Consider the following 25,392-nt stretch of genomic DNA (forward strand, 5'->3'; position numbering starts at 1 on the left):
ACGGAAAGTCGAGGAATTTGTGTAGCAAAAAAGTGGGGAAACTTGTGTGTGTGGTGGGGAGAGCGGCTGACAGCGGCAGAGAAACATAGGTAGTTGCACCTATAGAAGATAATCAGGAGAACAAGGTGACTTTTCTAAGACTGTGACAAAACTCGTAACTGTCGTTCTGTGCTCTATACCCCATTTCCTGGAGATTCAACGCTATTTTTGTCTCGGAAAATAGACGTTCACTAGTTCTCAAACGAAATATGGCACGTTGCAGAGTCGGAAGAAGCAAATGGTAAATGCAGGATCTCTTTACAACGCCTGACAGCGACATTTTGCAGGCCCTCAGCTGCACGTGCTCTGGCGAGTGCTGCTCTCCCTTGCTTTTCAATTGGAAACGAATCGAAAATAGCAGCTGTGAATCATACGCAAACCGGGGGCCTTACATCATTCGTTCCTAGTTGACATGCATGCATTGAGGGAACGACCGGGTGAAGGGCTATTTCAAGCTGACGGCGGATCCTTTGCCAAGGTCATTTAGGGGAGTGGGAATGAGATGTTCGACCAGACGGGTCGGTGCCGTTCCTAAGATCATAGGGTGTGTAGAGAATTCCTTCTTAGATTCTCAATTGTTGGTATGGAAGAATTTAAGGATTTCGTGCTGTGATATCTGCAAATCTTAGGGAATTTTAGTCGTATAAGATCAGCAACCGTCTATCGGTACCGCTTCCCTCCAAAGATCCCCACTTCAATTTCTCATCATCTTGACATTTGAGGAGGGGGGGGTGCCCCCTAAAACAGTTTTTTAGCTGAAACACAAAAACACGTATTTCTTCCTTTGGGCCCCTCTATACACCTGCCAAGTTTCATGGAAATCGGAGGGGGACACACGGGTCAGATCCCACTTCAATTTGTCCTCATTTTGACATTTCAATTTCAATTTGAGGAAGGTGGGTTGCCCCCTAAAACAGTTTTTTAGCCGAAACAAAAAAAAACACGTATTTCTTCCTTTGGGGCCCGACCCTGTGGCCGAGTGGTTAGCACATCGCGCTGCGACGCCAAGGGTCCCGGGTTCAAATCCCGGTCGGGCTTGGTTGTTTGTGAATGTCCATTCATCAATTTCATCATTTCATCACTCATCCCCATCTTTGCAAATTAGCCAAGAGGCACAAAACGCGAAGTAAAATAAACTAAATCAATCAATCAAATCAATCTTCCTTTGGTCCCCTCTATACACCTGCCAAGTTTCATGGAAATCGAAGTGGGACACTTAGATAACCTCCCTTGTACACACTATATATATATATATATATATATTAGCAGTTAACAATATGTTATAAACACATTCTTACTTTCCAAAGAAGCGCTCATGTTGGATAGCCAAACGGATCCGGATCCGAAAAATTTTAGGATCCGGATCTGGCCATCGCTAGTTCCGATCCCACTTTAAACTTTAGGTCCAGTCCCGATTAGCCCATCTGTACGCAGTGAACGTAAGACAAATATACCGACATTTCTCTTTCTCCATCCACACATCGGGTTTGACATTGTCCTCCCTCCAATATGCCACAAAGAGTAATAAATCGTTTATTAACATTAAAGTCAATGGCGATCTGGAATTACTGCTTTACCAAGAAGAGAAATCCCTAAGCGAGCAAATAGAGCGTGGGTATGTGGACTTCTCATACATTTGAAAACACCATTTGCTACAGCAGATATTTTTCTGACTTGAGCCAGTGGTGTTGTTTCCACCAAAGCTGGGTTCCTGCGGCCTTCGTCCATGATCTTATTGCACTATTGAGCAGCACCTCGAACAGATTGGTGTGTGTATGCAAGGCAATACAGTGGAGAGGAAATTGTACTCACTCATAATGTAAGTTGCCCGTAACAGAGAATATAGCTTTTTAGGAAACGTCTCGCAGAAAGATATGTTTACTTGTTTCAACGGTGTGTATATACTTGATGATGAAATTTTATCCGTTTTTCAAGTTGTTTTTTTTAGTCTGATTTCTGGGCATCGAATTAATTTCAAAACAGATACGGACCTACATGTTGGCCATTTCTACTTTTAATACCATGACTAAATGAAAATAAATTTAACCTTACCGCGAAGGTCAAATATGCATTTTTTGCTGATATGGGATGTACCGATTAAAGGATGGCCTGAATCACTGAAATATAACCCCCACTGGGAATCCAACAACGAACTCTCAGATTACAAAGAAAATGAATCCCTAAGCTATCGGCGCAGCTCTTTAAATATACCTGTGAAGGCCAGGGAATTTGTTTAGGTAGTATGAGCGAAAGCAGCAAGGGTTTGCATGCTTCAAAGTAAAACCCATTACTTTCCACACGACTCAGTTACTATGTGCTCAGAATTTAAAGCGGGGAAAAGAGCAAAATGACGTATTCACGATTTACGTCAAGAGCGTGTGAAGAGGGTCAAGGATCAATTAAAGAATGTACTTTATTTATAAAAAAAAAAAAAAAAAAAACGCTGCACTGCGTTGTTTGTTACTAATTCAAATTACATTTTTTTGCATGGTGCTTGTTAATATAATGAAATTCCCATGCTTGTCACGGGACTTTCTTCTTCATTCCCTATTTCCTGTTGGAAGCACAACATATTCCACTGCAGAATTATATAGCTAATATTCAACCAATAGCTTCACTAATGATATCACATGATTTTGCTTCCTTGCGCAGAGAAAACGGTGTTGTTTTAAGGGAATTATTGAAACTCCTCAGTTCCTACCTAAAGACAACCTTGAATGGTATATTAACCCTTGATCTGTGCCGTTGTGGCGTTTGTTTACCAATGAAGGAATACGCGACCGAACGTACCACCGACAAAACGTACCTACCACCTGGGCGGCCACCTGCGAAGGGTCTTCTAATCAGTCTTAAAATATTTGCGATGCGACAAAACGTACCACTTGATGGGACGGCATCAAAAATCATTTACCCAAATTACGATTTTCTCTAGTTTTGCTGATTTCTATCACACTTTATCCAGGCTTTGGACTGGCAAAATTACTATATAATTTATATATTGCTATTTTGGCGTGTTTAAAATCAGCTGTGGTTAAGCTGTCGTCCACATTTTTTTTTCTTTTCTTTTATCTTTTCGTCTTTTTTTCGATCTTTATTTTAGTTATGTCAGTTCTAACCTAGCCTAGCCTAACCTCACCTTTGTCGTGTAGGTTGCCTAGAGTATCGTTGTAAATCTTGGTAATTGGCGTGTCTTCCTCTCGAACCCTTTTCTTCGCCTCTTGCATACGCTTCTTCACATCTAACTGAGCATCATTCGGGACTCCTCAAACAGGTGGCAGATAGCGCACCGTATTGGAATGACTTGACATGTTCAAACGTTTTCCTTGAAGTGGTACGTTTTGTCGCGGAGTAAATATTTTGAAGGTAGTTGTTTATCTGAGTGGTACGTTTTGTCGGGACACCCAATGAAAGATGCAAATCGTAGCGTATGCTCTAATTATTGGGGCATAGTAATCAAGGTGTTCTTGTCAGAGGGAGAGGGGAAGGGGGGACTCGAAGACAGTCAGTTGATCCCCCACTTGGAAATTGGCTTCGTTCTTTTGAAATTAGATAAGAGAGCAAAAAAAAAAAATAATAATAATAATAAAGCGTACTTTTCTAGTCGATAACAGAAATGAAGGTAAGTTAATTAATATTCCAATAGAATAACCAAAACATCGAAAAAGTTAGTCATGTCGGAATTTCATGTTTTCATATTCTACCGCTAAATCCACTTAATAGTCTCCTGAATTTTCAAAATTCCTTCAGAAAGCAATGTAAGAATGTTTGAAAGAAATCTGAATAAAAGATCTAAATCCAAGATTCCCCACTACTTAACACAACTTAATTTAATATTTAATAGAAATCTTAAGCGTTCTGTTTAAGTAATAACTTTTCTCCGTGCCTTAATGTCTTAACCTACAGTAATATACCAAGGAAAAATGAGGAAGACAAATTGTGACAAGACTTGTATCCCAAAAATGCACCATTGGCGTAGAGCTGCAAAAGTGTCAGCTACACTTCGGTATTTTTGTCCTCCACGTGATCTTTTTTGGTTCACAGTGGTCAAGAATTTTTGCTATCACAATGACTGATTGATTTTTAGTTTCTTCTACTTCACTTTGCTGCCCCTTTGGATAATCACGAAGATGAATGGCGGTAAGATAAGATGGATGAAGGGTGACGACAGCACGAGCCCCACGTAAGATTATACAGGCTGTGAGTCTAGACGCCAGAGTCTCGCTGGTCTGCCAAATGCAGTCCAGGATGCATTAATAGATAATATAGCTTCAGTTTTCATCTTAACTGGTTTTTTGGTAAGGTTTTTTTCTTTAAATAATGATTTAGTTTCTAATTTGCTAATTCCCAACTTTACCTAAATAATAATAAGGTAAAGAAAAACTAGGAAAGGTCGAGAATTTTGTATTTGTTATTTTGGTAGACACCCTGTAGTGTAAACTACCAATTACTTCCTCGTGGTATCAGAAGGAAAATTTCGAATACCTGAAAGGGACTGAAGTTGCAGTTTTTCTGCAACACCAAATTCCACGGAGACGGACGCAATTTTACAATACCCATGTCCACCAAGGCTACGATATGATGTGGGTATGTAGATTAGTAGCAGTATAAAAAAAATAAGTCTGGCCATAGACGTAAGTGCAGCTAAGCGTGACTTTTACTGTGAGAAAGCATGCTCCTTCCCTTTACGCTCATGCCGCATTAACCCGTAGGAATTTTACTGTATTCAGTTTTCTGCTTCTGTTGAGGTGTACGCTATGTTGTATTCTCCAAAATGGCCCTTTCGGTAGAAAACAATTATTCCCCTCTACAATCCTCCTCCATTAATAGAGGCAGTTATATACGTGAGAGTTGTTTGAGAAGAAGCAACCATTCTTGAAGGTTGATGAAGCCAGATGACAGCACGATACGGCCCATAGGACGCTAGTGGCGCTATCTAATGACGGACATGTTCTTGATACTGGGAATGACATCACTTGCATCTAAAGAACAGCGTGTTATTATCCATTTTCTTCACCTGCGTGGAGTAACACCCATCGATAATCATCTTAAATTGACTGAGACGTGCTGTGCGTTCGTGGGTCTGATAGTTCAAGGAATGTCGAACGTCGTATGAAATTAAACCAAAGGAGCCTCGCCCACGAACCAACCGCCAGTTCCTCCGTTGCTGAGAAAAGGGATGTTTGGGGACAGCGAAGATGGTATACTCACGCATTGCTATCCTAAGGGTGCCACAATGATGGGTACAAGCTATGATTTGAGGACCAAGTTGCTTCCAGCATTGCGAAAGAAACTGCGGAAATGGATGCAGCTGTGTTCTTTCATCAGGACAACGCACCTCTTCATCGGGCAGCCATTGTACAGACGCTCTTGATGGAAAACAAATTTGAAGTGAATCACATGCTCCGTCCATACCCGCCTGACCTCGCACCTAGCAATTTTTGGCTCTTTTCAACGCTCAACATCATCGCTTATTTAGTATGCAAAACAGACTTTTAAAAAAAGCGTTTGCAGAGGCCACGCTATTGTGACGTCAGCGTTGTGGAAAATGTTCACGTCTAGACGGTGATTATGTTTAGAAATGACGACAGTTTCAGCTTTCTGAGGTGAGTATATTTTTCAAAATAAATTAGGAGACCTTACAACTTGAATGCACCTCGTATTTGAATGAATCAAATCATGGATGCCACGACACCCTTAGTGTAAACTGTCGACCCGGTCGGCCTCCATGGCGGTGTGGTTAGCTAGCGTGAAGAAACAAGGGTTCCCTTGTTTGAATCCAAGGCATAGACTTTCCCTTGCTTATTCCGCCTCGTCTGTCTCCTCATTCATCCTCAACACTACGATTAACTCAAAGAGAAAGAAAGCCAATTCAAAAATAAGTTTAAAAATACGTGGTGATCTTTTTTGTGCACTTAAAACCAATATGCTAAACCGTTTGTTGCGTTTGCTCCATCGTAGCTTGAACAAAATGTTTTTACTAAGCAGTTTTATCATGGAACCTTTAGCATTGTTACCCACTCATGTTTACACGCGAAACAATAAAGAATTGTGGCATCTTTCTCATGCTCAATTGCAGTTAACGTTTAACTTTCTTCTTTTCCCCCCCTCGTGTACTTGGGAATGACCTTGATAAGCACGTTTCACTCTGCATTGAGCTTTAATATTGAAAGCCTTTATGAAGGAGGGTGTCCGGGATAATTTTCTTTCTTGTTTTCGAAACCTAATGTAGACCATGAGTAGCTTCACTTTCCATTTAGCTCTGAACATTAACATGGCTTGAAATCACCAGACCTCGGTTTCATCTCGAATTGCAAACAGCAGTCTCCTCCATGAGTCCCAGAATGAGGGGTTCAGAGTAGAGTCCATTTACTTTCGGAATATCTCCAGCAGACTGATCGAGTCTGTCTAGCGAGCCTAGTGGTTGCGTAGAGCTTGAGCAAGTGGTTTAGCGATAGGTTCTGGGTTGAGATGACGTCAGCGACTCGCTTAGTTGATTGGCTGATACGAGAGTCGTGACTCGTTCCGAAGTTTCAAGTGCATAATAGCCAAAGATGTTGCAGAAATAATCTTCCTCTACATATGGCGTAACTCCATTCAAGATAATTTTCAGAAAAAAAAAGCACGTACCATGTTTAGTTGTTGGAGCACAAACATAGTGGTGCCTCTATGAGCAAGAATTCGAAAATTAGGATCAGAGGCGCAACCATGAATTTTGTCCGGGGGGGAGGGGCAAGTACCAGGATAAACGTACCAATAATAATAATAATAATAATGTTATTATTATAACATTATTATTGTTATTATTGATTTGCTTTATTTTCGCTTCTTGTGCTACTTTTGGCTAATTTGAGAGGTGCGGATAAGTGATGAAATTGATGAATGGACACTCAAATATCCATGCCCAAGCCGGGATTCGAACCCGTGACCAACATCATTATTATTATTAGTAGTAGTAGTAGTAGCGGTAGTAGTACTAGTATCAAAAACATTATTATCCTCGTAAATTATGCAAGAAGAGGGTAGAAACTGGTGCGAAAGCATTTGTGTTCCAACAAACGATTTGAATTATATTTTCAACACGTTCAATTTCACATTAATAATGGAAAACAGGCACACGAACTATTTTTGAAAGCCAGAAAATGCTTGATAAATGCATTCCAAATATAATTATTTTTTACATTAACATGTATAACTTTCATGCACGATATATGTTTCACATATATGCAACACGGAGCGACGCGGACACTAAATTGTGTACGTATTCAAAGTTTCTTTAATACATATTATATGCAACATATATTATTTAAATACATTACACATCCAATTTGTCCATCTCACAATAAACCAACAGCAAAAATTACATAAATTGTCTCTCAAAATGTGCACTCTCCCTTTCCTCAAAAGAATTGTTTATGCATTTAAAACAAAATCAATGAAGACAAGTCTTATTTCTCTGTCTGGAAATTCAGAATGCATTACAGAGGATAATGACAAAGTGCGAGCGAAGCGACCAAGAAAATTTTTGGATCCAATTTTTTTTGCAAGCTGTAATCAATATTAATTTAATAGGGCGCAAATAATTTCCCGGGACGCCAATGCATTCTCTCTTTTACAACTTTTGTGCCTCCCCGATGGCGTAATAGTAACATCGGCGCCTTGTGATCAAGGGGTCGCGGGTTCGATACCCGGTTGAGGCACAGTGGTTCGGATCCCACTTCAAACTGTAGGACCAGTCCCGATTAGCCTTTCTGTGCGTAAGTGGACTTAAAAACAAAAATCAATCAATTAATCTTACAACTTATTTTCATATAGATCGTTCGGCGCCCAGGGCCGACTCTCGCCGCACCCTAACTACGGTTCTGAACTTGATAAGACTAATATAAGCAGGTATTGCGAGCAAGAAAATTTTACGAAAAGTATTTATATTTGCATAAAATTTGAAGTTGTAGGCGATAAATGCCCTTCTGGAGGTACACTTGGCCGTCAATGTTTGCCCCCCTAGAACTCATTTCAGTCCAAGGTTGGGGGGGGGGCAATGTCCCCCTGTGGTTGCGCTACTGCTTAGGAGATACTTCTAGTACTGAAATGTTGACACTTCACAGTTCTAAGTTATAAGCGTAACTTCATTTCCACGAAAAGTGGAGTTACGCCACTTGTGCTCTGAACATGTCATATATTGTGTTTAAACAATATATACGGCGTGTAATCGTAGAAACGTTCATAGTGCATAAAAGTCATTATGGCAAGGGGCCTCCCCGATGGCGTTGTGGTAGTATCGTCGCCTTGTAATCAAGGGATCCCGGGTTCGATACCCGGTGGAGGCACGTAGCGGTTCGTATCGCACTTTAAACTGTATATCCAGTACCGATTAGTCTGTGCATAAAGTGGACTTTAATACAAACTCCTTCTGAGTTTGATCCATTTTCTATTTTTGAAAGTCTTAGTTATCTTAAAATTTAAGGAAAATCATTCCGGAACAATGACGGCGATTTGGTTCCAAAAAACTGGAGGGCAAGGACAGTTTACTTTTCCCTTGGTAGATAAGGTTTAGCGGGGGCAAAAAGTGCCCCCTCCCCAAATCGCCGCCACTGTTTCGGAACGTAACAAACTTCCCACGGTGTTCTTGTGGTTTAAAGAAAAGAATAAAAAATATTAATTTGAAGATCGTAATTTAGTAATAATTCATTATTTCGTTGATTTGCTTATTTTACGTCGCTTTTCTTCCCCTTTTGGCTAATGGAGACGATGAAGATTAAGGCAATTAGACTAATTTGATGAAGAAGTAACATTCACAAAAATACACCCTACCTTAGCCGGGACTCGAACCCGGGAAACTTCGATGGCGAGAGTAATTTAGTAATAATCACTACATATATTCATATATACAATGCTTAATTGACTATTGTCTCAAAAGTTCTGTATTCCACCGTTAAACTCGAGGCTTGTTAACAATACTTGCATAGTTGTGTGCCCACAATTTGCATACCTCTTGCAACAATGCCGCACTCGCCAGTGATTATAACACTAATAGGCAAAACGCCCTAAACCTTTTCACACATATAAAGACAAAAACTAGCTTCTGTTTAAAAATAATTTGTCGGCCTTGTTCATTTTTGCGCCATCTTGCCCGACCTTCGCTGCCGATGGATAATATTTCAAAGTCAAGGCTTGTTGAAGTTAGTGTCACCTTGGTTCAGAGTCGTAAGCAAGCAGGGAATCAGCGGTTGGCATGGGAAGATGTTTTTTCATCTTCAAGGTTCCCTCATGGCTTTTTTTTTCCTGGCGAGCTCACAAGTTGCGATAGAGTACATCATGCGTAACATATTGCTGAATAGACCTTTATGAGAATGCTTTCCCCCCCTTCCTGTTCGCCTAGTACAAACCACGAAAGTGTTTTGTGCATTAAGTATGTGGATGTTAAGTAAAAGCGAACATGCAACAAGGTAGGTTCGTGGTTATCGCTTTCGCCTTTGGTGCACGTGGTCCTGGGAACGATTCCTGATATGGCTGCATCGTGAGGGCAATTCGTGGAAACCCGGGACCTTTGCAACAAGCTCAGACCTCCTAGACATTATAGCGTAAGCAGTTGCTTGCTCATAAACTCCATAAAGGGAAATGACTCCATAACTATTTTGTGCTATAGTTCTTTTTCTTCCTGTTAGTAAAGCAGAAGCTACGGTGTGCGTATTTCTCACTGGAGAACGTCACCACATTTTTTTTTTGTAACTACATACTTTTTACCACCAACATCGGAAATTAATGTACATACGTTCTTCGCTGGACGAATATTATTAGCCAGATAAAATTTGTAAAACCTTTTAATTTAAGTTTGAATAGCCACACTCCACACGTGCTGGCGCCAATAACGTTTCTAACGACAGGACCGTGAAATTGAAGAGGACAAAGTTTGGGCCCCCTACCTTATGTACGGTATGAGACTTCTTTCTTTTCATGTTACAGTTTTGACCAAAATGTACAATGTTTATACATGGAGTGTTAGTCTAACTTATAAACTCTCTAGCCGTCTAAAACCCGAAGGTTTATGACTGCAGCAACACAAGCCTCCATCTGTCCCTATACTGGGCAATAACAATCAAATCTTCTCCATCCTTACCAATCTCATTCAGGTCCATCTTAATTTATCCCTCCATCTTCGACTTGGCCTTCCTACAGGTCTCTTACCATCAGGTTTGCCATCAGGAATCCTTTCCTCTCCCATTCGTGCTACATGGCCTGCCCACCTAAGTCTTCTTGATTTAATCATTCTAATAATATCTGGACAGGAATACAAATTGTGTAGTTCTAAATTATGTAACCTTCCCCACTCACCTGTCTCCTCAACGCTTTTAGGTCCAAATGTTTTCCTAAGGATTTTATTTTCAAATACTATTTCATTGCTTATAATCAACTTCATTCTGTTTCCGTCTGCATGTTCCTCGCCGACTTCCGTGGCTGAGTGATTTACCACAGTGCGCTACGACGCCAGGGGGTTCAGGGTTCGAATCCCAGCCTGGGCATGGGTGTTCTTTGTGAGTGTCCCTTCATCAGTTTCACAGCGTCACTTATCCTCCTCATCTATTCGATTAGCGAAAAGTAGTAGATAAGCGAAGTAAAATAAACCAAATATAATTCTTTCCCACCATGGTTGGTGAATACACGATTATCTCTCGACAGAAAGTAAAACTTGTAGTTTCCTTGGGCGATTGTAAATGGCGCAGTTTCTCTCGCTTCTTGCAGCCAGTGGCATTCCCCTTGTCAATGAGGCCACTTGCCAGATTGTGTGTCACCTTTTATAGTTGGCTGTGGACTTCAAAACAAACACCTTGGCATCAAATTTAGAATAACAACACTACTTAGGCTTAGTCAACAGCAGTAACGATGCTGTATTTTTAGACAATAGGTTTACAGAATAGCTTGTCTTGGTGGTGGAATTTTCTTTGTGCTGTTGAAAAAAACATGTACTTTTATTTATTTATTTCGAACACAACAGGCAAATGCTCGAGTACAGTGTTCTACATTTTCTGCTAATTTTTTTGAGTTCACGTGACTTAATGAAAAGGAACGAACGTTCTTGAAAGTAAAGAACTACAAGCAAGGCTAAAAGGAATCGGCGGTTAGAATACATAGATACTGGAACAGTGGATTATAACATTAATAAGAATTAGACAATGCAAGTTCAATTAAATTGAGCCGGTCCCGTGGCGGAGTGGTTAGCACATCGCGCTACGACGCCAGGGGTCCTGGGTTCGAATCCCGGCCTGGGCATTGATGTTTGTGAATTTATCATATCATCACTCATCCTCATCTTCGCAAATTAGCCAAAAGTGGCGCAAAAAGCGAAGTAAAACTAAGCAAATAAATCAATCAATCAATTAGATTGAAGGAAGGGAACCTGCTTGTCGGAATAAGCCTCGTTGATACCACATCCATCTTTGAGGGGTGTGGTTAATGTACAGTCATAGCCATTTCTGCTCAGTGGAATTGTTACAATCCAGAAGTGTCCGTGACACTAGAAAAAGCATTGTCATTACCCACTGGCGTACCCAGGTTATTTCGGAGGGAGGTGGAGTTGTAAAGGTGGATGATACATAGCTGCTTGCATTCTTGGGAAGGGGCGGAATACACAATAAAATATTTCATAATTATTAGGGCTGAGTCTCTACCACTTTGATCCAATATCCACGCTGATGTCTATAATGTTACTGATTCTCACCGATACCGATGTTTGAAAATTGTAATAATTAAAAGTTGTTCAAAATATTGACTAATATTAATGCGTAAGTATCTACTTTCAATTATGCACATCAATTTATTATAGTTTTGCTTTTAAAACATTCAAGAATTACATCAGAATATTAAAATACCTCTTACGTAATCACAAAATACAGTTTTCCACAAACTTCGAATTTTGCATAATTTCCAGGATTATTAGACTAATACTAAGATGTAAGACTTGAAGCTTTCCTGGCGACGAATGACGAAAAAATTATCTCGGGGCTGTCGGCCAGGTGAGTTTCGGAAATGATTCCAAGCTTTCGAGAGCTAACGCCACTCTCATCTTCAGAGTAGAAGGGAAAGCTTGGAATCATTTCCACAACTCACCTGGTCGACAGCCCGAGAGAATCTTTTTGTAGTACTAAGATGTCGGAAAAGTATCGGCCGGTAACGGTAAATAAAATCCTACCGATACCGCCGGTTAATAGTTGTTTAGAGACAAACATGATAATTGGACGTTGATTTTAGGGGTTTTTCAGTTACCACTTTGGTTTTTTCACCGAGTTCAGTTGACTTTTTTATTTTCTCTAAATTTCGAGAGGGTCTTCAGCTCCGCCTGCGTATGCCTGCCACTGTACTAGTCTTTACTTGGATTATACCTCAGCTATTTTGTAGTCCCAAGTGTGATGGTCAATTAATGTGCTTTCTCCTTTTTCCCCAGGTTGTAGAGCTGTTCACTGCCATGAGAGAACAATCGAAGGAAAGCACCGTGGCGCAGCCTCGATCGTTAAGTAGTGCCGCCACCCTCACATCCCTGTGCGCTGACATATCACCTAGCTCATCTCACTTTTTTGAGGTAAGTCACTATACTATTTGCAGAATGTGTGAAAGTATAAAATAGCAAAGTTTGGGTCATGGTTGAGAAATAAAAAAAAAACTCGGGGTTCCCACTGACCTGAATAATCTGAAAAGACCGGGAATTTCATAAAAAGATAAATGTACAAAATCCCAGAAGAGTCATGGAATATTAAATACTGTTCTTTGTATTTGTAAGCTCCAAATTGATACAAGTTCACAGACCTCTGTGACAGAGTGGTCAGTACTTTGAAGCTAGAGGTCCTAGGTTCGAACCGTGTGTCGAGCTAGGATTTTGATGACCTTAAAATTGCCAAAAAATTACTTTTAAAAAATGTATTTATGACCTAATACATGCAAGAAAATGCCCTAAAGTTAGAAAAATGACCTAAAAATTTTGAAAGATTTGTAAAACAAATTTATAAGCTACCAAGATAAATTCAAATTAACGTTACAGTATCTATCACATGTTCATTCCGTATGGTAGTACAAGTAAGAACGTTCACTTTTTGTCATCTTTCACGCTTTAAGTACTGAGTTGCAGTACACAAAGAAAATCATATGGAAATTTTCAAAAGTGAATGATTGTCGGTTGTCCGACAAGAGATCCTTGTACATGGAAAAATTTCTCTCGGGCTTCCACCGACACAAGAGGAGCGTACGTACTTGAAATGAACAATATCACTTGCTGTTAAGTCACTTTCAATTCCATGGAGTGCAAATTATTTCCCTGACAAAATGTCCGATACAGAGCACAAAACTTTGCACCCCTTGTTTTTTAACAATAATCCGTCTGGCGACGATATATTTATTGATAGAGGGGGGAAATCACACTGTTTGAGCTGAATTGTTACATAACAGTTTGTATCAACAATACTGCATAGAATTTCTTTGTTTCTTCAAACACAGTCGTTCAGAACTGCGCTGAAGGCAATGAGACGTGAGTCGGAAACCTCTCTCCTTCAAAGGGTTACATTTGCATGTAAAATGCCCCTTCTTTCACCAAAATTTAGAAAAATGCATAATATGACTTTTAAAAGACCGAAAAATGACAAACGGTTTAAAATGCCTAACAAGGGCATCCCAATTTATTCACTTTCATGAAAACTCGTTCCTATCTACTTATGCAATGTTTCTGCCTTACAAAAAAAAAGATTAATTTGCATCAAAATCCTAGCCCTACTTATCACCATTAATCCCAGAGATGTAGAAGTCTACGACGCCAGTGGTCCCGGGTTCGAATCACGAATTGTGCATGGATGTTTGTGAGTGTCCATTCATCAATTTCATCATATTATCACTCATCCCCATCTTCGTAAATTAGCCAAAAGTGGCACAAAAAAGCGAAGTAATATAAAGCAAATCAATCAATCAAGATGTAGAAGTACGTATAGAAACAAATATTCGTAAGTTAAATGGAATACCCAAAAATACAGTCCTTGTTGCCACTGAATCCAAATGCTGTCGTGTTTCCAGCAAAAAAAAAAACATTCAGCAAGGAGGAATAGAGTGCCTCAAAGCCATGGCCACCCACAGGAAGGGTCAAGGTGGGTCACTGCTCCCGCCCTTTCTTCCTTTTTCCCTTCTTGTTCATGACTTTTCCTCTAATTCGTTGATATCTTCTTACCTTCCTTCTTTGTGATTACTCACTCCCGTCTGGATCATTTCCTTTTCTATGTTTTCTCACACCTTTTCTGTCTCTACCTATCGATCTTCTTATATTTTCCTTCTTTCCATTTCTCTCTCTCTCTCACTCACTCACTATCTCTCTCTCTCTCTCGCTCTCGCTCGCTCGCTCGCTCGCTCGCTCGCGAGCCAGCCCACGTAGCATAGTAGTTAGCACATCGCGCTATGAACCCAGGGGTCCCGGGTTCGATTCCCCGGCCTGGGCATGGATGTTTATGAGTGTCCATTCATCAATTTCATCATGTCATCACTAGACGTCGGATTTTTAGGTTCTAAAAAGTGTGTTTTTAGGCTCCTAAAATAGGCTCTAAAAATCCTAAAATAGGTACTAAAAGTCCTATAATAGGTCCTAAAAATCTGAGTTAGGCTCAAAAAATCCTGAAGTAGGTTAAAAAAATTTAAATAGTTTAAAATTCCTGAAAAATGCTGATTAGATATAGTCGCCGGCAATGAAAATGGAACACCTATATCCTGAAATACGCACTATCTTGCATAACCTTGTGTGTTGCCTAATCCTACAGCGATGGCAGAACTACTATTGGAAATTTTATATTAAAATCCATTCTTCGCCTTATAGTTAGGCAAAAATATCTTTTCATTTTATCCACAGTGAAACTCCGCAATTTTGTCTGAGAATAATCTTATATGCTGGAAATAATTTCAACAAAAACACAGTCAGTGGTACAAACTTCAATACTGAAATGTTCGTTTGCAAGGCGTGAATGTCACAAAGCACCGAAGTGAAGCGAAAGTGAGCAAGACCACACAGATCTGACCACTTTGGATTTTACGGGTAACAGTGGCACCAGACATTTTGCTTTGTTCAGAGCTTTGAGAAATCACCATGGACTTGGAAGAAGGGAAATCGATATAGATTACATTTCAAACATGTTCGTCATTCAATTTTTTCGTGACCAAACAAAGCAAATGCCTCTGTGTGACACAAGAATCCTGTAAAACCTTTAAAAATATACAAAAACCTAAAAAAAAAAAAGGCTTGATTTAGGCGCATAAACCTAAAATAGGTTCTAACAAGCAAAATATGTTTTAGGCACTATAATACTTCATCAGTTGTTGCATTTTTTAACGAGACACTGACATTATATATTATTTCTTACATGCTTGTAAAGGAAAAAATAGGTTTAAAACCTAAAATCGGAGTTCTAGTCATCACTCATCCCCATCTTCGCAAATTAGCCGGAAGTGGCACAAAAGGCGAAGTAAAATAAAGCAAATCATATGCTCTTCTTTCTTTATCTATACCTCCCTCTTCTCTCTCTTCCCCTCACGGAATGCCCTTTTTCTTTCTCTCTCGCTTGTATATTTCTCTTGATCTCTCCAGGTTTTTATTTCTTGCTTCTATTATTTCACTTAGCTATCACCCTTTCCCTCCCCCCCCCCCTTCTCTTCCTTTGTCCTTTACTCTCTCCGGTAAAACGTTTCTTGTGGTAACACTTAGACAGGATCACCACATCCAACTAAGGACAGTCTGTTTGCTTTTAACCCGACCCCCGTCCCCCTCCATGCTCAGAAACTTTTCTGCAATAGCCTATTATGAAAACATTACAAAACTGTCTGGAGTACAGGAGAGGACCTGGGAAAAGCCAGGAAATTTGTTTTGCCCAAATGAGTGGGCCCTCTGCATGGACAAAGATTGTGTGTGGTAATCGCAAGCATGTCTTTGCAACATTTTCCCATGCATTATTTTAGTTGTTTTTTTTTAAAAAAATCTAACAAATTAAAAGTTTGCTGAACATGATCTCCCTACCTGCCATTCTTGCATTAGAATACTTCTTAATTAGTGTGGAAACATGTGTTCACCATTTTGATTCACTTGTGACAACCTTCACACTTCTCCACGTTGCCCTGCTTCTAAGTTTTGTTATTATGAAGTGCAAAGTTCAAGGTTAAGATAGAATGGAAACATTACGTAAGACTGTAATAAAACAAAAAAGAAACTAGAAAATATATACTGGGCGTAGAATGATAATATCCAGTTTTTTTGCAGACAGGAAGGTGGGTACAAGTATGGAACTTTTTCTCTTTGACATCAGAGCATGCATACTTGTGCATGGTAGGAACTACTTGGTATGGTGTGTGGTAATGAAATATTCTCACTTCTGTCAGTGATCTAACGGAGTACACTACAGGAGGAGAAAATCTTAGTTGTTTATAAAAAGCCTTTTTAAATTGCAGATGTTGATGCTGTCTTAATATAAGAATTGCTGTTTCTATTTGTAATACAAGAAAATGTTGCTGAAAAGGCCACACATTTTCTCGATCCAGCAAAGTAATTAGATTACTTTCAATTCAATAAAGTTTTGGATGATTTCAGTAAATTTTTCTGCAGTTCTCCATGAAAAATTTGTCATTTATTTAACACACATCATCATCTTGTGGCCATTTTTTTTATAGTTGTTCTCAGTTAACGCATAAATGTTTGAGTTGCCAAGTGTGCTTCAACTTCCCTCCAGCTTAATATTTATATGGATTTGTATTTCCATTACACATAATATCAAAAATATATTAAAACATTTTCGGTCAATTTTTATCGGTTAAGATAGTGAATTGTTTTATTTTTACATTTTTTGCAAACAAATTTAAATAGTACTTTGAAATTAATAATTTTTGGCACATGTAGGGGGAATCTGGAATGGACCTACAGTTTAAAGTGCCATTTGAACCACTATTTATTAATGTTTGGTGGTCCACAAGGTGGCCCAAATGTCTCCATTCATAGGCAGTTCACAAGAATCACAATGTATGCTCAATATAACTACCATTATTATTCCATATTCAGAAATGCAGACATCTGAAACCAATCATGTTGAACATCAGAGTCTTCTGCATTATGGATGTAGAAGGTACCGTGCTGACAATCTTCATCTTGTACACTTGTGCCTTCACATGGCTCCTCATGCAGAAGTCTAAGTGGCGGCAGCTTAGGGAATTGTGGTGTCACACCACCAGACCCAGTCTGTTGTTCTGTTGCAAATTGCTCATATGATGCATATGGTTGCCATTTGTTTTGCTGTGCGACTGATGCCTGTCTCTGACGACTGTCTTCTCATACTCGTCTAAGGGCTCTTGCTTAATGATCCCAGAATAAATGTCAATGTGACTTCATTTGTGGCTGTGTTGGGGGATCCGTTTCTAGGTAGAACTGCAACCCTGGTGGATGACTTAAACAGCTTGACCACTGTATCATGTGTGATCATTGGATGTTGATGATGATGCCTGTTGAATTCATCCACTACCTTACTCTGTAGCTTTGGGTACCCACTAGCAGGATCACCTCAATACCTTCCTCCACACTCCATGCCATTCTTCAATGGAATCTAAAAGATAAGAAAAGGTAAAATTTCCTAAATATGGAGACTTTTGGCCCACCCTGTACATGCACATATAGGCAAAATCATGCTTTATGCAGTCTGTTTTACCAAAACTTCTGACACCATTACAAATTAAACGTCAGCTCATTAATTTACAAACAAGATTTCTTGTTTGATTGCACCATACCAGTAATATCTGTAAATAGTTGATGATAGCGATAGGAACATATATTAATTGCCTGAGGAGGTGAATGAACCATTTATGTTTTTCATGGAAGATTAGCAATTTTATATTGGATGGTAGGATATTGGTATTGGTAGTTGGTAGTTTTATATTGGGTATCAGAAAAATTTTCACATTGGTCAATTCCTAAATTATGAATGCCTTAACTTGCATGATGTGATAGAGAGAATTGATTTTACTTGCTAAAACTAGTTGCACTTTCCTCACACAAGAAAACTGAAAACCGTATATCATTATGGACAGTGTTGATAAGGTATGGAACAAAACGTAACTAGTTTCAGTGATAATGTTCCTGTCATATTTCCCTTTGAAGCTAAGTGGCACAGTAAACAAATGAAGAAACAAGACCTTCATATTCACTAATCCATAAAATGTAAGATGTGTTATAATTTTCTAAATTTTGAATTTTCTTAACGTCGCATAATTCATTGACAATTTACACTGTCTCATTCAGTTCATTCATATGCTCATAAATGTATGTTCACCTGTACAATCGAACTGAGGTGATATGAACATCAGTGTATCGACATAAGCAGTATCTGAATTTATCACTAGTTGCAATTAACCAAAAGTGGCAGAAAACTAACATCAAATTATCAAAATAGATATATACAAATTTAGTCACTATACCAGCCAATACTATTTAGGATACTGGTATTCCATGAAATACACAAAGTATTGCCCTGATAATTTTGCAGTCTCAATATCTACAAATTGTGCAAAATGAGCGATTTTACTGAATTCTGGGCTGATATTATGTGCCAAAAGTGGGTTTTGTGATTAAGTGACAGGTATATTTTAATATCATAATATGGTAAACTTGGTAAATCTAACTATGAAACTGGTAGATTGATAATGATGTCATTTGCATGATTGCCACTGGCTTGGAAACACTGTAAAAGAATGAAGTCAGAAATATTAAGTTTGGTTCTTTTATATGTATAGAAGACACGTACACGAACATTCATACATACATTTAAACAGCTACAGCAAATGTTTCTTGGGTAAAATGATTCTTTGCTTGCCTACTGGTACAAGAGCCAGCTGTTTTGAATTTTCATTGTAAATAGTGGAATATAATAGGCCATAACTTTTGTAAATTTGTATTAAAATCCATGGATAAGTCTGGGAATTTGTGTTGACCAGTGATGTACCAAGTCTATGCCTACATGCATTGTCTACGTTGGCTTATCGTTGACATTGTCTTGTAGAGACAATAGACAATGTAAATTATTCTAAAATTTAGTCTATGACCATTCTGAAAGAAGGTACTATTTTTCATTGGTTCATATCTAAATGAAAACAATCCTATTTACTGCTCAGCAAAGAAGAGAAAACCCCTGGAAAATATGCGAACTAAAATCCACCCCCACTCGTTTCTCACCTGGTGAACGGCAGCAGACGAGAATCTGGGGGAAATCCTTCTTTTCCTCTGCTCTCAAATAGCACGCTGTTGCCACGTTGCCTCACAGATGTTCTCTGACAGATGGAATTCTGGTAGATCTGCCGCGAAATGCGACGTTCAGGGTGGCGCGATCAGTGGTTGAAGAAGTATGGATAGTGTTCGTGACGATTCACAATTTAAATAATTAATAACAATAAAGTCTATTGTCATGGTTGTGATTCTTACTATGCGATAGTAAATATTACCATCTAAGAAACAGATTTTATCTTTAATTTAATTATTAATTACATTATATCCTTAGAGACAGTGGCAGCGATTGGGGGGACCAGGTCAGAGGCGCTAACTTAAGATAAATTTGGGGGGGGGGGGGCAAGGGTTCACATAAACAATATTTATGTAAATAAATAACCTGTCAAATATACACACAGCTTACATTTTAAAAAGAAAGAATGATTTGAAGATGTTTTCTCGGGCAATCAGCCAGGTGATTTCCGGATAGGCTTTCGAGAGCTAACGTCACTCTCATCTTCAGAGATTGAAGGGAATCCCTGAAGATGAGAGTGACGTTAGCTCTCGAAAGCTCGCTTTGTAGCTTGATTGACCGGAAACATGTAACATCCTTTTCTCGCTTCGTTGTCAAAAATTTAACAACATTTGAAATCTTTCTCTCGGCTCTCACTATGTACGGTTTTGCCCTTCATTTCGGAAATAGGAGCTTTTTATTTCCTGCAGCTGGATGTGTACCTGGACTCTGCAGCCATGTCGCGGTCACCGACCCAAGGGGAGCAACCACAAGGTAAGCAAACTATCGCCCTGCACTTTCACCTGTTGTGCCTCGTGCTCATGTGTGGTGACATCCACCTGAACCCCGGTCCCTCAAATCAAAATGAAACCACTTTTTCTGTATATTATCAGAATATACAAAGCATAAAAAACAAGCTCTCTGATTGTACTATAAACCTCAGTGAATTAATACAATATGACTGTTTAGTTTTTACCGAGACCTGGCTGAATGATACTGTGAGTGACGCTGAACTTCCGTTCGCCAAGCACTTTAATATTTTTAGAAAGGACCGCCTAAATCAATGTGGCGGTGGTGTCATGATTTGTTTAAACACGAAATGGAACTGTAAACTACGTGTTGATCTGAGTCGGGCCTGTGAAATAATTTGGGTGGAAGTTAATATTCTGAAAGGTAAAAAACTTCTTCTCGGTGCCTACTACCGCCCGCACAAAAACTCTCCCCTGCATATTCTTGAAGCTTGCAGGGACTCGGTGTTGGCAGCCATGAAGTGTGGAAATGTCCTATTGTGTGGCGACTTCAATCTTTCAATTGACTGGGAAACTCCAACCACCGGAAATGCAAGTTGCTCAAATGACAAATGGTTTATCGACACTTTCATACACGGCATTGGTTTGAAGCAACATAATATGCACAAAACGCGAGGTGAAAGTAATTTGGACTATGTGCTGGCAACACTGTGCGAAATGGAGATAACTCCACAAAGGAACTTGCTACCCTCAGACCATGCCTCTCTCGATGTCGCTGTGCACCTCCCGCATGCTGAGAAGGTCAAGAACCTCCAACCCCAGAATGGACCGTGCCGCCTGTGGCGAAAAGCCCCCCTGGAATGAAATTCGCAGAGCACTAGATGCCTACCCCTGGTTTCTGCTGGAACAGGAAGAGATCAACGATGCCGTGGAGATGTTTGTGGAAGTTCTGCATGCTGCAATAAATGACTTTGTTCCCACCAAGAAAGCGCGCTCTGCAAAATACCTGGTTTGGTTTGATAGTGAACTAATTCATATTTTGAAAAACAAGAAACAGGCTTGGAGCTTGTGGAAACAGTGCCCCAATGAACACACTTATAAAACATTCTGTGATATTCAGAGGTACTCAAGAAACCTATTCAAACATAAGTATATTGATTATGTAAATAACTTGACATCAGAGTGTATGACTGATCCAAAGAAGTTCTTTTCGTTAGTTAATTCAAGAAAGCAGAACCCGCGCATGCCGATGGAAATTGTGCATAATTCTACCACCGCTGTAGGAGATGAGAGAGCGCAACTTTTTAATGTGTTTTTTCATGAAAATTTGTCCTCTGAGACAATTTCTGAACCTCTTCCTACAGTCAAGTCTGTCTGTTCACACTCTCCATTCGATTAAAACCTCCCCTGAAGAAGTAAAATCTCTCCTCTCCTCTTTGCCGTTGCGCCGGTCCTTAGCCCCAGATGGAATTCCGACAATTTTTCTTCGTAAAACTGCTGACTCCTTGGCTCACCCTCTGTGCCTCTTACTTAATAACTGTTTTTCTACATGTGTGTTTCCCGGCTTGTTCAAACGTGCCAATATTGTACCTATCTACAAATCTGGAGACAAAAATTCCACTAATTCGTACAGACCGATCTCTCTTTTGTCACCTCTCTCCATTGTCTGTGAGAAAATAATTAAAGACAGGTTGCTAAAGTTTACATCTCCCCTTATAAATACTGCTCAGCATGGTTTCCTTCCAGGCAGCTCTTGCTTGACCAATCTATCGGTATTACTTTCACATGCTACTCGGTCTATCTCAAATAATTCCCAGCTTGACGTTATATATTTGGACATTTCAAAAGCCTTCGATAAAATAAATCATAATCTCCTTCTTCATAAATTACAATCCAGATTTAACATCCATGGGAAATTTCTATCCTTACTACAAGACTATCTGAGTGCACGAGAGCAGCGTGTCATCCTTCCTGGCACCTCTTCCAGCTTTCTTCCGGTTTTATCTGGAGTTCCCCAAGGGAGCATCTTAGGCCCACTTCTGTTTCTTCTTTACATGGATGATCTCTCTGACAGACTGTCCTCTCTCCCTATAAATATACTTCTGTTTGCCGATGACTGTAAACTCTTCACAGAAATCTCATCAGAACACGATGCTTTAATCTTACAGCAAGCTCTTACAGAACTACTTGTGTGGTGTCGCCAGTGGAAACTTCAACTGAATCCTAGGAAATGCTCCTGCCTCACCATTTCCCCAAGAAGAAACAAACTCGATTCTGCTTACTATCTTGAAAACAATCCCATCAAAAAAATTACCTCTCAAAAAGATCTCGGAGTTATCTTCGACGAAAAACTAAACTTTAATGAGCACATTACGAACACTACTAAAAGAGCAGTACATCTTCTCGGTCTTCTGTACAGGTTCACTGAAATCCAAAACCAATCATCAATCAGCATATTTTACAAATCCCTTATCTCCCCCATTCTTGAATACTGCTCTCCTATCTGGACCAGGGCTTCAAAAACAAATCTTTCTCTGATTGATTCTGTTCTCAACTTTTTCCTCGCCATTGCTCGCCACAGAATACCTTCTCTGAAACACCTTCACAAAACAGATATTATGTCTGCCTTCAATATCCAACCACCACACACTCGTCGCGAATTAGCAGACATGAAATTCTTGCACAAAGTCATGAATGGTAAAATTAAATCAGAATTTTTGCTCAACAAATTTCATCTACGTATTCCCACACGGCCAACCCGCAACGTTAAGCTCTTCCACAATCCCACCACAAGGCTCTCCCTTCTACAGCGGTCTCTTTTCTACAGGCTTCCTCACTCATATAATAACCTGCCTCCAAATGTGGACATATTCTTGCCAGAACAAAGTTTTAGAAAATTGTTAACGATATATGTATAATTTTGATTTGTTTTCAGTGCCATCTTGTACTCTATTTTGTTGTTGTTGTTATTGTTATTTTCCTGCTGTTACTGTTTTAGTGTAAAATGGTCATTCAGTACTGTATCTGAAACTTTAGGTAAAATAAAATAAAAATTTTAAAAAATCAACAACATACACAACAGATGCACTTGAACTCAATGATCTTTCGTCCATGTAAGTTTGGCAACATTGAAAGGGTGTCAGAAGTCGAGCAGTCCTTGCTACCCCTCACTTCCAACCGACCCCACCCTCCAACAAACCTGTTGCCCACAGGACAGCAGCGCCAGAGAGACTTTCTCATCTTTGCTGAGCAATACATCATAAACTTTGAGCATTCCCTTCCAAGCTTCTGCTGTTGGAGAAAGTAAATTGTGGACAATAAATAGACAAAAAGCAGGATATTTGTCATTTGATTTTTGTATTTCTGCCACTTTTGGCTAATCGCAATGATGAATGAGGGATGATATGATGAAATTAATGAAGCGACATTCACAAAGAACATCCATGCCCAGGCTGAGATTTGATCCCAGAGCCCCTGGCATTGTAGCATGCTGTGCTAATCACTCTGCCACAGTCTTCAATTAATCATGAGAATTCATACATTCTGTGTGACACTTAGTAGACTTTTTTGTATACATAATATACAATGTCTACACACATTATATAGTCTGTATTGTCTACATGTGGAATATAGTCAGCTGTTGCTTACACTTTGATTCACATCGCCGGTGTTGACAAAATGGGATCCCTGATTTATGAAATTAAAAAAAAAAACAGGAAGTGGCTAATTTCACATGGCAATTGTAATAAGCAAAAAACCCACAAACGTGACACAGTTATTCTTAGAATATAACAGAGATAATCACATGTTTACAAAAGTACAGTTTCCTAATTGCACCATTATCAGCTGTGCAGATTCTGCATGGGCATTTTGCCAGTGACCTTTCAGTGTACTTGTTACATAACAAGACTGGCTTGTTTGTTGTTTTTCGAGTTGGCTGTAAAGTGTTCTAACTCAAACTTCATTAAGAAAATGTGCAACATATTTCACATACTTATATCAGTGCTAAGGACTCAGTGTGTGTACCCCTGATTATTGTCGTTATTAGAATGTCATGTGATGCAAGTATGATAGACACATTGCTACAAACTGCTGCGATTTCGCATTAAATGTATTTGATTGTTGTAATCAACAAAGAAACAAGATACTACTTACAGAAGAGTGTAAGTACACTTGCAATTCAGCTCAGAAGACTGGAGCTTTCATTGCTCTTAAGAACAACATTTAAGATTGAATTTAAACCACAATGATGGAATGTTTTTGAGTCTTACTTCTTTGTTGCTTGATTTATTGGCTTTGTTTTACTTTGCTTTTCTGCCACTTTTTGGCTAATCACGAAGATGAGGATGAGTGATGATATGATGAAATTGATGAAGGAACAGTCACAAACAACACCTATGCTCAGGCCAGGATTCGAACCTGGGTCCTCTAGCATCTCGGCATACTGTTCTAACTACTCCACCATGAAGGTCAACCATCTTCACTGTGTAACATGATTCAAATTTTAGTTTGCGATTAAGACCTTGATATTTTGAAATTTACCTGTTTTCAATTATTAAAGACAAATTCGCATCTTTCTCTTCGCATAACCCAAATTACACTCCAGGAATACACAAATTATTACCGAAGGTTTATAATTTAGAAGGTTTGCAAAATTTTGATGATACTGTAAACCAAATCTCATTGTTGGCTAAGCACATTGGAGTTCTCAATTTAACTTTTTATCTTGCCACCTGTAGTACTGGCTTGGGAATTAGTCTTCCTTTGTGAGGAGTCTCTTCATCAATTTCATGTAATTATTAGTAGGAGTGAACTGATACCAATAACGATGTATCAGTATCGACAGATACCAGTGGTATTGTTTCGGAAAAGTATCGTTTGGAATTTATTTTCTAATACTATCCGATACATTTCCGGCATTTTGGTCTTTCATCGGCTCCACAAAAACGCCTAACGACACTTTCATGAAGTCTAATTGTCCTGGAAATTATGAAAAATTCAAAATTTCATTTTATTTTGCACCAGTTTTGTGTGGTAAAATTGAAATTTGTGATAACATGTAGTTTAATATTCTGATGTAATTATGATTCTAAAGCAAAAATCTTGGTGTTATGCTGTTAGCATATAATTAGAGTTGAATGCTAACACACTAATTATTAATCAATATTTTGAACAACTTTTAATTATTACAATGCTCAGGTATTGGTTCAAAGTGGTATCGGATCAGCCATAATTATGAGTCGTCATCATCACCATGATTTGCCTAAAGAGGCAGGAAAGCTACATAAAATAATAAATATACAGGGTAATTCAAAATGAATGGTGCAACTTCACACGGTTATTAT

General features: G+C 39.1%; 1 protein-coding gene across 5 annotated transcripts in view; it reads left to right on the forward strand.

Annotated features, from left to right (window-relative positions):
- plx (PTB_TBC1D1_like and TBC domain-containing protein plx) overlaps nt 1-25,392 on the forward strand; it is a 182,008-nt gene that overhangs the window by 93,890 nt on the left and 62,726 nt on the right. For all 5 annotated transcript variants that reach the window (XM_083120929.1, XM_083120930.1, XM_083120932.1 and 2 more), the window contains one exon: nt 12,476-12,610. In XM_083120929.1, coding sequence (XP_082977055.1) covers nt 12,476-12,610 — 135 coding nt within the window. The remainder of the gene's footprint in view (nt 1-12,475; nt 12,611-25,392) is intronic.

This window comes from Lepisma saccharinum, chromosome 4, assembly GCF_977018435.1.
Source record: "Lepisma saccharinum chromosome 4, izLepSacc3.1, whole genome shotgun sequence".
In the NCBI taxonomy this organism is placed as follows: domain Eukaryota; kingdom Metazoa; phylum Arthropoda; class Insecta; order Zygentoma; family Lepismatidae; genus Lepisma; species Lepisma saccharinum.